Source organism: Bos grunniens, chromosome X, assembly GCF_055505025.1.
Source record: "Bos grunniens cultivar Pamir isolate PY7600 chromosome X, Bosgru_T2T1.0, whole genome shotgun sequence".
NCBI classification, from domain to species: Eukaryota; Metazoa; Chordata; class Mammalia; order Artiodactyla; family Bovidae; genus Bos; species Bos grunniens.
This window is the reverse complement of record NC_141194.1, coordinates 50924808-50938868: the sequence shown is the minus strand read 5'-3', so window position 1 is coordinate 50938868 and position 14061 is coordinate 50924808. Positions and strand designations below refer to the sequence as shown.

Sequence of the window (14061 nt, the reverse complement as noted above, 5' to 3'; positions counted from 1 at the left end):
AACCCTTATTAATGAACGCTTCCAACTATTTACTATTACAATGATATAGTGAAATATATTTCACTATAAATATAGTGAAAGAGAAATACTCTTTCACACACCTGGCAAATACTTCTGCAAAATAAGTTCCTAAAAATTGAATCGCAAAAGGTATATAAAAAACTACTGCTCTTAACCAGTATACTATACTACTTCTTATTCCTGCCAACAGTTCTGATCCACTGACTTGCTGAAATTTCTAGAACTTATACAAGATTTTTCTCAGAATTGCCAATTAGTTCCAGACCTCTCCCCTTACCCACTCCCAGCACTACCATGGTTCTCTGTACTAAGCAATGTTTTCTGATAATATCTGGGTATTTCCCCAAGTACAGTCCCTCCCTCACCCATGTCCCAGCCCCAGGTCCCAATTCCATGCCTTGCATATTGCTACCAAAAATCCCAGCATCTCTGCTTCTTCTTCCCACCTCACCTGCCATTAGACATCAATAGGGCCAGCGGGCCCTCATTCCCATCAAGGTCCAAGTCTGGCGAGTCATCATCTGAGTCATTCAAGCAGGTGCCAGTGATGTTGAACTGCAGGAGGAGGAGGCTCAGTTGTCACCTGTCTGAAACTCCCATGTGAATCAGAATAACCAGTTCCCTCTGGTTTTACTGGTGGAGTTCACTATCAAAACCACCTGAACCAAGGTCTTCAACTATGCTGTCCCCCCATCCCCAACCCAAATGATCACAAGAGCAGAAGGTTGAGAATGTATGGCTGGCTCAGGGGAAACCTGTCAATCTTGCAAAACATGTTCCCTAAAAGGAGGGTGGAGCATCTTCACATGCCCATGGAGGGTACCACAATCTTTAAGCAAGGTGGGGCCCTGGAGGAGGACTTTTCTAAAAAATCTGTTCAAGGCTCCAACCTGCCACTCATATACCATGTACTCAAATATCATTCTTATCCTAGTATTTCAAGATCAGCTCAAGTTTCATGCTTTCTGAGAAGAGCTCCTGACCATCATCCCTACCCAGATACAATCATCCCCTCCCCTGTGTCTCAGGGTCCCACACTCACCCTTAATTGTGGCATCCACAACATCTCATTGCACTCATTTCTTTTTATGCCTATCTTTCTCACTAGCCTGTTGGCCTCTTGAGGGTTATTGTCTGCAGCAGCTATCACAGTGCCCAGCATAGACAAGGTCTCAATAAATGCCTATTAAATGAGTGGGACTGGCAGCCAAACACCAGGGGCCCTAAGGGAGGTGGGAGGACAGGAGAGCCTTTCCTTTTGATACTCTGCTCTTCCAAGGGACCCGAAAGGGTTGGGCTGAACCCATTGGCCAGCACCCACCTTTGCTTTCTGGGAAGAGCCTGTCTTCAGTGCCTGATGATTGTATGTATCCATGAGATTATAGCTCAATTGGCCAGCAGGCCCCAAGGCTGAGCTCTCCTTGCCCTTTCGCTCTGCCTTCTTGAAGAATTCCTTGGGCTTCAGGCCTTTCTTCTTTGAACCACTTTTGGAGGGCAGTGACAGCCTGGACATGGATACTGAAGTGGAATGGGCTGGCCTGGTTAAGGGAATGGAGCCGGCTGGGAAGATCCTCTGCAGCCCAAAGATATTGCTCGTCTTCCCAACGTTCTGTTGGAAGATATCCTACAAGAGTGTTAGGACACGAGGGGTTAGAGCTTACTCAAGGGTTCTCTCTACACTAAGAGCAGAGGTCTGTTCATGGCACTGGTGGTACTGCCATGAAGGGGTTTAAAGATGCTCCACATAGGCACTTATGCACACCCTAGTTTTTGCACAATAAGTCATCAAGAATTTACCGGGTGGCATTTCTTTACCCAGCCATTGACGAGTAAGAAGACGAGCAGAGAAAAAGCCCAGCACTACTATCAAAATTGGAGAGAAAAGACTCCAAGAGCAGCTGACATGAGACAGAAAATAAATGAGTACTAAAATGTGTGGTTCCAACTCTAAGGACTACAGGATTTAAGAGAAGAGAGCTTCTAGTTCTAAATCTGCTTACTCATTAGCTCTGTGACCAAGGGTAAGTGCTCTGATCACTCTGGGGATCTGTTTTCTCAGCTGTAAATGTAAAGGAGCAGACTGCTTTTCAAAGATGCTCTGTGGCTTCTTTGAACTTCTTGGGAAGAGCCCTGAGGATTGGAGGTAGGTGGAAGGCAAATAAGAGAAGCAAGTGGAGCTCTAAGCCTCCCACCTTCGTAACTGCTACTTATTCATAGTAGTTATGCTTCAATTGGTTGCATATATTGAGATTCCATGTAAGATTTCATTTGAAAAAAAGGATTTCACTTCTTCAAAACATTTGAAAGCCAGTGAAAAAGATATGATCCACCTCTAAGTCCTCTTCCAACCAGCCCAAAGTTCCGTGTATACAAAACTTATATAGTTAGAGAAAAGACAGGCATTTTAACTAAACCCTGATAGATTCTGACAGATGGAAGTGGAAGAAAATGAGGTAGGAGACGGGCAACGTTAAGCCATGGTGTAATGGTGCAGGTAGTGGAACATGCTGCAAGAGGTGAGGCTAGAAGTCCAACTTCCCATAAGCGCACTCTGACCACCCTTTAGCATGTTTAGTGCCTATATTCTGGGTGCTAAATGGAATCTTACAGCTTCTGAGCTAAAGGAAAGTTGAAACTTCAAGTCCAATTCTCCTCTGGTGCCTCTGCTACTTCACCAGCCCACACTGAGTTCTCTCTTCACTGCAAAGTCTAGTAACAACAATGGCTCACATTTATTGAGTACTTACTCTGCCAGGCACTGTGCGAGGGGCTCTACATACATTAGCTCTTAATTATAACAAAACTCTGAAAAGGTGGTATTGTCCTCACTTTACAGATAAGGATACTGAGGCCCTGAACGGCTAGCAAGTGACAGAGCAGGAACCAGAACCCAAGTTTCTCTGAGTCTCTTACCACTACACCTCACTGCCTCGTGGTATATGCCACCTGTTGAAACATGGCTTTGTAATCATCTTCAACCCAGGAGAACTGTCATTTTGTAGAATGCAGAGACTGAGTCAAAATATTAATAACAACAACTACTACTATGACCTCCACCACCCACAATCACATGACCCACCATCAGAATTTATTGAGCACCCACTATCTGCCCAGTCTTATACTTTGTGCTCAATCTATATTACCTTATTCAATCCTCTTAACAATCCCTCAGTAGTTATTAGCTATAGCCGCTTTAGGGATGAGGAACAGGCTCAGACAGGTTAACTTTGCCCAGGGTACTCTACTAGATTGTGAGTTCTTTGTGGGCAGGCACTGTAGTTATTTATGTGTCCTAAGCACTTAACCCAACATGTGGCATACTTGAGGCACAGAATAATTATTTAAATGAATGAATAGGGTCCTTGGTGGGGTCTTCTCAATCCTTCCCCTGAGCTCCCACGCCAGCTACAAAAGCCTGAGTAGCTGAGCTACCTGCCACTTGAGTCTTAAGCCCTTTTCCAATGCCTCCCCTGTTCCCATGCTTCTTACTTCCACCAGGCGGATCTCCCTAGCCAGATCTTTAATGAGCTGAACAGTCCGCACTGTCTCTGGGATTTCATCCTCGTGGTCTGGCAGAGCCTGTCAAACAAAAGGCATGAGAAATAGATCCACACATAAGAAACAACTGATTTTCAACAGTTACCAAGGCAATTCAATGGAGAAAGGGTACTTAGACTGATCAGATATCCACATGCAAGACAATACCTTCATTCTATATTTTGCATCAGACATACACAGACTCAAAATGGATTATAGAACTAAATGCCATAACTAAAACTATAAACCTTTTCGAAGGAAACAGAGGAGAAAATCTTTGTGACTTTAGGTTAGGCAAAGATTTCTTAGGACATAAAAAGTATGAATCATAAAAGAAAAACTGATAAATTAGACTTATTAAAAAAACACTGTTAAGGCAAACCACTGACTGGGAGGAAATATTTGCAAAACAGTGTCAGGAGGTGTGAGGAACTTAGTTGTGAGCTTGAACCACACCCCTCAGAAAGTCAAGAACCTCAGGAAGAACCCAGCCTCTTCACTTGTGAGCACAGAACTCAGTGCTGAGCAGCTATAGGCAGGCCCACAGCTAGCCCAACAGCAACCCAGGGAGGGACCTGTTGGTTATCTCTTTTTTAATTCATTAACAATTTTATTTACATCTTTATGCAGACAGACCTCTCAAGCTTTTCCTCTGTGATTTCTTCCACCAGTTTTGACTTGAATTCTGTATCCAGAGAGTACTGATAAAAATTCCTCAGCACTTCTTCCTTGCTTCCCATGGTTTAACTCTTTTAATCATCTGGAATTTATTTTGGTTGGCTGGGCAGCAATGGGGGCTGAGAACCCATGTGACCCAACTGGATAACCCTGACAGCTCTCTCCTCCCTGCCCAGGGGCTCTGGAAAGGTGAAGGAGCAAGTGCTTCTCATGGAAACCATTTGCACTTCACAGAAGTTTTCTTCCATGAGTGCGGGCTCCTCAGTTATATGTCCTCCTCTCTTCCAGCTCCCTCTGGTCACACTGTCTGGGGCCATTCTTTGGTCCTTGAGGCCATCCTGGCCCAGGACACGAGTGCTTAGGACCTACCCATCTCCCTCCCTTAAAGGTGTTCCTGAGGCAGAGTCAATCAGAAGTTCACTTCAGACAAGGGGCTGGTGGTATGCACAGTCAGAAATGAAACCCAAGGCAGCCACACCTGAGGGATGTGGCAAAACAATCAAAGGCTAAAGCCCAGGTGCAGGTGAGTCCAGGGAGCAAGAGAAGGCCCCAAACATGAAGTCCAAGAATATTTGAGGGGAAGGCTGTCAACAGGAAAAGGGGAAATTGAGCAAATCAAGCCTTCGGTGGCTGAAGAGTCTCCTCATGCTACTGTATGCAGGGGAAGGAATCTATAAGAATATCAGAAGTATAAAAGAATATATTGATATTTCCTTTTTTGCATTTCTTAAAATTGTTTTTTTTAATAAATCCAACATTTTGAATAGGTAATCCATTCACATAGCTCAAAAATCAAACAATATAAAAAGATACATACTGAAAAAACTTTGTCCCTGCCATCAGCCCCTCTAGCCCACCCCAACAGGTAACCACTTTTATTACTTTCTTCTGAATCCCTCCAGATTGTGTCCTCAGGCAAATACAAGCACATACAAATATAGTTCTTATCCCCTCCCCGCCTTTACACATAAGGCAGCACACTATACACACAGTTAGACACCTTTACATGATAAATTCTAGAAGTCTTCCCAAATCAGTACATAGACAGCTTCCTTAATCTCTTTTATAGCTGTTTAGTATTCAGTTGGATAGATGGATATTGGTATATTCCTAAAAAGCCATTTTGGCAGCATGCATCAAGAGTCTTAAATTTTTCATATACTTTGATTTAGCAATTGCTCTTCTAGGAATCTATCCTGAAGAAACAATCAAGAAATGAAGGACAAAGACTAATGCAAATAGATATTTACTGCATGATTTTCTAGAACTATTCCCCAAATAAATAAATAAAAAGGAAGCAACAATAAACAAGTGGATAGGTAAGGATGGTACATCCCAGCAAAAGAATATCATGTAACTATCAATGTTTCTGGAGAACTTGGTGACACAGAAAAATTAAGATAAACCAATCAATTCAGATACAAAATTATATGTACAGGGTGATAGAAATCATGTTTTAAAAATGCTTATTACAAAAAAACAAAACAAAATATACCCGCATGTTAATTCCCTGTGTGAGTGTTAAAATTACAGGTGAAGTTTTTCTTTCTTAATACTCTTCTGTCCTCCACTCTAATGCCAGGAGCCCACAAACCTCCCTGGTATCTTCTACCTCCCCAGAAGATCTTCCCAAAGCCAGTCCCTACTGACAGTAGACCTCTAAAGTAGATAGAGAAATAAGTATATTTACTTCTTTCTTTGTCCAGGCTCTAAAGGCCAAGTTCAGAGCTTTACCACCATGGACCAGGTAGGAGGCAGGGTGTCTCCTGTTTTCTCGCAAACCTACAGGGGGAACGAGGAAGGTAGAGTGTCAAAGAAACCATGCAGGGAAGTGAAGGACTTTTTAATTTTTTCAGACAACCAGAGAAAATGTTCAAGGTTCTGAGCACAACTCTAGATCTCAGTTCTTATAATGGTGTTCATTTTATGAGTACCTTGACATCTACTATCTCATTGAACCCTATACCCAACCCTGTAAGCCAGATATCATCTTCATTTTATAGTTCAGAAAGTAAGGCCCAGAGAGGCAAAGAATACAAAGGCCATACCTGGTAAGTGACAAAGCCAAGACTGAAACCACGTCTGTCAGAATCTGACACCAGTCTTCCTTCTACACTACTCTGCCTCTTGGGTTTCCAAATATGAACACTCAAGAGGACCACAATTGCCACCTACACAGATCTGAAGAGCCATTAACGCCTTGTTCTGAGTTACTCCAGGAGGAGATTATAACAAACATCCAAATTTAGGCTCAATAAAGAATTTTCTACTGAACTAAGATGTTCAGAACAGATAATAAGCAGTTAGTCATCTAGCCCCTGAATGAACACTTACATGACGGCCTATCTAGGTGGCAGAATAAGGGCTTGAGGTATTGCATAAGAGACTATACTCATTGGCCTCTGAGGTTCTTTGTAACTCTTCCTGGCCAAGTCACTTGGGAAATCTCAGGTCTGAGTAAGGGAGCCACTCTATTTCAGAGCAAACCAGGAAAGAAGAAACCCAGTAGGTTGGCTTCCACTTGGGCTGATACCCAAGACCAAACCAATGAGGTCAGCATAGGACTGGGTCTTGTCCCCAGGGGAGGGATATCTAGAGAACTCTAACACTATTCAGATTGAGTTTCTTATTTTAAGAATAGGAATAATTTTACTGTGATCCAATTTTCTCAGCTCCTTTTATTAAATGATATTTAAAATCCATGCCTTACCCTACATTATACTTAGTAAAAAAGCCAATTTCAAAAGATCACAACATTTGGTTCCATTTTTATAACATTCTTGAAATGACAAAATTAGAGAGATGAAAAACAGATCAGTGGTTTCCTAAAGTTATGGATAGTTTAACGGGAGAGAGTGGGTGAGATTATAAAGGGGTAGCACTACAGAGATTTTTGTGGTGATGGAATAGTACTGTATCTTGATTGAGGTGTTGGTTATGAGAACAGGGCAAAAAGGACAGTTGGCAAAGGGCTCCATACCTCGAAAGATGTCCAGGATGTGCTTTCCCACATACCAACAGATGGTCTCAAAGTTGGGGAACTTGAAGAGGTCTGCTGTGCTCAACCGTTTCTCAATCTCATAGGCTCTGGAGGAAGTAGTTACAATAACAATGATGAGGATACTGTTTACTGGGCACCTACTATATATCAGGTATTGTTCTGGATGCTTTGTATCCATTATCTCTAATCCTCACAACTATCCTTTAAGACTTTATTTTATGGGTTACGAAATTTGAGCTCAAACATTATGTGACTTGATAGTCACATAACGGCTAAGTGAGGAAGAGGTATTCATCCTCCACTGAACATCATCAGGAACCAATATCCATTCCTTTATGATCATCTCGCCTCCTTCTATGCTGTACTCCTCACTATAGGGGAGAACTCAAGGACTCCAGCAGATGGAAATGGCCAACTTGGGATCACCAGAGCTTCAGGACTCACTTGAGCTGCATTTCAATATTAAGGCTGTGTAAGAAATTCCCTCCAAAGGCAAGGCAGTCCACGGGGGTCAGCACAGCATGAATCCATCCTGCAGTGTAACAAGGCAAAAATCATAGCTGGCAGCGGGCCTTTCTTCCTTTGGACATCTCCACTGCCCACTCAGCTCAAACACAATACCTTAGAGCATCCAGTCTGGCAGTAACTCAGAATATTCTAGGTTCCTCCATATTCCCAACACTCATCCTGGCCAAGTCTGCCATCATTATAACCCTGTACTGGACCAACCTATGGGGTTAATAAACTCCTTCTACATCCCCCTCTCTGTCTGTACTTCAAAATCTCTTTGGTGCCTCACCTATCTTCTCTCTTATCACTAAGAAAGGCATCATCTACTTGCTATGATTACCTCTTCGAACTCTGCCCTAAGTAAAACAAAGAGCTTTTGTGTTAGACATGGGTTCAAATCCTGCCATTTTCTAGCTAAATATCCACTTCACAGGTTGTGAAGAATGTACCTAGCTGAAACTAAATTATTTTCCTTGCCCTTGACCCTATACTGCTTTCTAGGACTTCCTGATTTTCCTTCTTAAATCTCTTTCATATTCATCTCCTCTTCATCCATCCATCCTACTAATGATTTGGTTCAGAGCCCTCATTATTTCTTACTTATGCTACTTATAACAGCCTCCAAACTGTCTCCTCTAACACCAATGGTTCTTTAAGGGGTGATACAGGGAATCCTGGGGCTCCTAGAGCCTCTTTCAGAGCATATGCAAGGTCAAAACTATGTTCATAATAATACCAAGATGTTATTTGTCTTTTTAACTCTCATTCTCTCATAGGTATACAGTGGAGTTTTTCAAAGGGTATAGGACATGATATCATAACATGCAGAGGCAGATTTGAGGGCCTTAAGTTTTCTATTAACCCAAACATTAAAAAGATTTGAAGAAATGTAAAGGTCAACCTTTTAACTAAATGTTTAGTTTTAAAATAGTTATTTTTCATAAAAATGGTTACTTATGCTAACATATAATGGGTTTATTCTTGTTTTCTCTCAATGAATATTTTTAAATTATCAGTTTTAATTTATAATTTGGTAAATATTAATATATATAAACCACATAAATAAAAGTTCTTTGGGATCCTCAATAATATTTAAGGGTATAAGGACAGCTAGAGTCCAAAGTGTTTGTAAACTACTGCTCCACAACAATCTTGATCTCTGAAGTCTATCTTCCAAATCCCAATCCTAAGTAATATATCCAAAATACAAATCTGCCCATATCATCTCTTGCTTGAAACTCTTAAATGAAATGTATATACACGGGAGAATACATAAATTGCTGTAGAGTGGAATAATAGAAAGCAAGTAAAATGAATGAGCAATAGCGACACGTATCAACAGGATCTCACAATTATAATGTTCAGAGAAAAATACATGTAATATGATTCTATTTATATAACAAAAACATGTAAACCAGAGACTTCTGTAGTGACTGGAGGTTAAGACCACACCCCTCCCCCCAAAAAAACATGTAAAACAATACTATACACTGCTTAGTTGCTTAGTAAGGCATTACCTATGTAATAAAGGGATAAAAATGCAGGAGAATGATATCATCAACTTTAGGACAATGGCTAGCTCTGAGAGGGCAGAATGGGAAATTGAGGAGAGATATACAGAAGGCTTCAAATATGTTTGTAATATATTATATTTTTAGTTAAGTTATAAACACATAAATGTTCACTATATTATTCTTTATATCTTTTGCTTCATCTAAAATATTTCATGAGAAATTAAACAAATAAATCTTTAATAGTCCCCAGTTGCCTCTGAAGTAAGTTCAGCCTGCCAATCTTTTCAGCTTCATCTGCTCCCAGCCTTTGGTCTTTAGGCTCTAGTATTCATAAACTGCTTCACACATCTTTGCTTTGCTTATGCCTTTCCCTAATCTGAGAGGTCTTTTATACCTTTATTTCCTTTATCAATAGCCACTTACCCTTCAGGTGTCACTCTTCTGAGAAGATTGTCACAAACTTCTGGCCAGACTAAGTGTTCTTCTCTGTGCTCCCCAAACTTCTGGTGAATACCTCTATTGTGTCTATTAGAACATTATACTGAAATGGCCTATACATGTTTAATCTCTAGCACCTAGCACAATGTTGGGGCAGACAGTAAACATGAAATGCTTGTAGAACTAAGCAGATTGCCCCCAGTTGTGGGAGTATCTACCAAGAAACAAATGAATCCAACTCAAATCTCTGGTAGACAAGTTCAATTTACCAGTTACCAAGTGTCCAGTGTTAAAAAAAAAAAACAACCATGTAAAACTCAGCAAAGAATTTAAAGATGGGTAAATAAATGCCTGGGAATAGAATACTATAAAAGAGGAAAGCAGATGGGTATGGGGGTGGGTGTGTGTGACTTGCCTTAAACATTTTATAAAACCAATGTAATCAAATCAATATAAGAATAAACAAATAGATCTGAGTAACAGAAAAGTCCAGAATTATACAATATAATGTTAGACAAAGATGTTAGAATTATATGACATGAATTTTAAAGGAATCATCATAAAAATGCTTCAACTAACAATTACAAACATGCTGGAAACAAGCAAAAGAAGTAGAGAGAGAAGCCATAAATAAACAAATGAAAATTACAGAACTAAAAAATTACTTCATCTGAAATATATAATGAAACAATGGATTCAACAGAAGAATGGAGACAATGAAGAAAAGAATCAGAGAATTTTAAGAGGGCAACAGAAAGCACCCAACATGAACAAGAGAAAGGAAACAGACTGAGTGAAAAATAAACTCAGGAACCTAACAAGGAACCTACTGTATATGTATAGCACAGGGAACTATATTCAATATCTTATAATAACCTATAAAGGAAAATAATCTAAAAAAGATATATATATGTAAAACTGAATCATTTTGCTGTATACCTGAAACACTGTAAATCAACTATATGTCAGTAAAATTTTTTTAAAAGACCAAAAAATAAAGAACCAAGGAATAGGACAGAAAAAAAGCCTCAGAAACCTGTGAGACTACAGCAAAATGTGTTATATTCGTATCATCAAAGACCCAGAAGAAAAGTTAAAGAGTGTGGGGCTGAAAAAGTATTTGAAGAAATAATATCTAAAAACTTCACTAATATGGCAAAAGACATAAACCTACACATTCAAGAAGCTCAGTGAACATATAACAGTATAAACCCAAAGAAATCCACATATTATTGTCAAATTGCTGAGAAACTAAATAAAAAAGAAAAAATATTGAAAGTAGCAAGAAATAACACATACAGGAGAAAAAATAATTTGAAGGATAGTCAAAATGTTTTTGTATAGAATCTAGAAGGAAACAGCACAACATTAAAGTACTGAAAGAAAATAACTATCAACCCAAAATTCTACATCCAGCAAAAATATCTTTCAGGAGTGAAAGGGAAATCAAGGCATTTACAGATGAAGGAAAACTAAGAGAATCTATTGGCAGCAGGCCTACCCTGAAACTCTAAACAGAGGGGAAATAAGAGAAGGAATCCTGGAACACCAAGAAGGAAGAACAATGGAAGAGTAAAAATACAGGTAAAAACAACAGACTTCCCTGCTATATGGGTATTGAAATTACGTTTGACAGTTGAAACAAAATTTAAACACGATGTGATGTGGATCTAATGTATGCAGAGGAAATATTTAAGGCAAATACATTATAAAGGGTAAAGAGATGTGAAAAGAGGTAAGGTTTGAACCCTTTGCTCAAACTGGTAAAATGTCAATTAAAACGTCAATACCAGTAGACTGTGGTAAGATTCATATATGTATGTATGTATATACATATATAGATATGGACATATTTACACATGTAAACACATGTACATATTTATCTATACATGTACATATGCATATGTGTATACATGTGTACACATATATATTCACACATATAAAACTAGAGCCAACACTAAAAAAAACTATATAAAATCTGAAGCTAAAAAATTTATATGGAAATTAAAGGTGAAAAACAAAGTTGGAAGGCTGATACTTTTCAATTTCAAACTTACTACAAATATACAGTAACTGAGACAGTGTGATACTGTCATAAAGACAGACATATAGATCAACGGAATAGAATTCAAAGTTCAGAAACAAACCAACATATGGTCTACAGTCAATTGATTTTTGACAAAGGTGTCAAGACAATTCAATGGGGAAAGAATGGTCTTTTCAAATGGTTCCAGGACATCTGGACATCCACATGCAAAGGAATGAAATTGGACCCATATCTCACATCATACACAAAAATTAAAATGAAATGGATGAAAGGCATAAACGTAAGAACTAAGAAGAAAACACAGGTGTTACTCTTCATGACTCTGAATTAGGCAATGGTATCTTAGATATAATACCAAGCACAAGCAAAGAAAAAAAATAGATAAACTGGATTTTTGTGCCTCACAGACCAATTGCAAGAAAGTGAAAAGACAATCCCAAGAATAAGCAAAAGTATTTGCAAATCATACATCCAATAAAAGTCTAATCCAAAATACATAAAGAATTCTTACAAGTCAACAATAGAAAGATAAATTACCTAAAGAATGGGCAAAAGTTTTGAATAGATATTTCTTTTAAAAAAGATACATAAACATCCAATAAGCACATGAAAAAATGTTTAAGATCAGTAGCCATTAAAGAAACACAAAATAAAAATCTCAGTGAGCTACTACTTCACACCACCAGAATGGTTATAATCATAAAGATAAACAAAAACAAGTGTTGGGAAGGATGTGGAAAAACTGAGACCCTCATAAATCACTGGTGGAAAAGTAAAATGCACCTGCTTTAGAAAATAGTTTGGCAATTCCTTAAGAAGTTAAACACAGAGTTACCATATGACTCAGCAATCCCTTTCCTAAGTAGATATACCCAAGAGAACTGAAAATATAATATCTGTTAACACAATAACTTGTACATGAATGTTCGTAACAGTACTATTCTTAATAGGCAAAAGGTGAAAAAAACCCAGATGTCTATAAAATGATGAATGGATAAACAAAATGTGGTGTATCCTTACAAATGGAGTACTTTTCAGCCATTTAAAGAATGAAGTATTGATAAATGCTATAACATGGATGAACCTTGATATGCTGCATGACAGAATCCACACATAAAAGACCACATACTGCATGATTCTATTTACATGAACTATTCAGAAAAGGAAAATTCATATACAAAGAAAAGTACAAAAGTGGCTGATACGGGCTGGCGAGGAGAAGGAATGAGGAGTGACTGCTAATAGGTACAAGGTTTCTTTTTTTTTAAAGTGATAAAAACTTTCTGGTATTAGTGCTGATGTTTGTACAACTTGATGAAAACCTGAACTGTATCCTTTAACAATATGGTAATTTTAATGGTATGTGCATTATATCTCAATTTTTTAAAAAGCACATTTAGGGGACTTTCCTGGTGGTCCAGTGGCTAAGACTCTGCACTCCCATTGCTGGGGACCTGGGCTGATCCCCAGTCAGGGAACTAGATTCCCACATGCCACAACTAAGACCCAGCACAGCCAAATGAATAAATAAATTTCTTTTAAAAAAGCACATTTAACAAAATGAAAACTACAACATATCAAAATATGTGACATACCTAAATCAGTTCTGAGGGGGAAATTTATAGCACTAAATACATTAAAAGTGAAGAAAAATCTTAAGTCAATAATCTAAGTTATTGTCTCAAGACTGAAAAAAAGGAGAGCAAAATAAACCCAAAGTAAGCAGAAAGAAGGAAAAAAGATAAAAGAAGAAATCAATGAAATTGAAAACAGAAAGACTACATTGAAAATCACAATGAAACAACAGATGATTCTTTTAAACGTTCAACAAAATTGAAATTCACAGATTACTAACATCAAGAATGAAAAGAGGGTACACTAGAGACTTAGAAGATATCAAAAGAATAATAAGAAATACTATGAATAACTCTTCACATATAAATTTGACAACTTAGATAAGATGGGTCAATTGCTCCAAAAGCACAAACTATTGCAACTCACCCAGTATAAAATAACTTGAATAGCCTAATAAAGTTTAAGGAAAATGAATGTTAATTAAAATCTTTCCCAAAAGGGAAAGCTCTAGGTCCGTGTGGCTGCAATAGAGAATGACACTGAACATTTTGGGAAAATTTAACACTAATTCTGAAATCAAGGAATTAAGAAATTAGATACTCAAGAAAAATCTAAATAAATGGAAAGACATGCTGTGTTCATGGAAGATGCAACATACTAAAGATGTCAACTTTCCCCAAATTGAGACAACTAGGTTTTTTCCCCCAAAATAGCCACACTCAGACCAAACTTCAGACCTA

At 38.4% G+C, this 14061-nt stretch overlaps 1 protein-coding gene across 17 annotated transcripts in view; it reads right to left on the bottom strand.

The window, feature by feature from the left end:
• PHF8 (PHD finger protein 8) overlaps positions 1-14061 on the bottom strand; it is a 97549-nt gene that overhangs the window by 43799 nt on the left and 39689 nt on the right. For 10 of the 17 annotated variants that reach the window (XM_086388570.1, XM_086388576.1, XM_086388582.1 and 7 more), the window contains 6 exons: positions 7682-7769; positions 7217-7323; positions 5927-6018; positions 3511-3600; positions 1343-1645; positions 473-576 (listed from right to left, as the gene is read on the bottom strand). In XM_086388570.1, the coding sequence (XP_086244696.1) occupies positions 473-576; positions 1343-1645; positions 3511-3600; positions 5927-6018; positions 7217-7323; positions 7682-7769 (784 nt within the window). The remainder of the gene's footprint in view (positions 1-472; positions 577-1342; positions 1646-3510; positions 3601-5926; positions 6019-7216; positions 7324-7681; positions 7770-14061) is intronic. The other 7 variants (XM_086388577.1, XM_086388586.1, XM_086388580.1 and 4 more) reach the window with 1 other exon arrangement.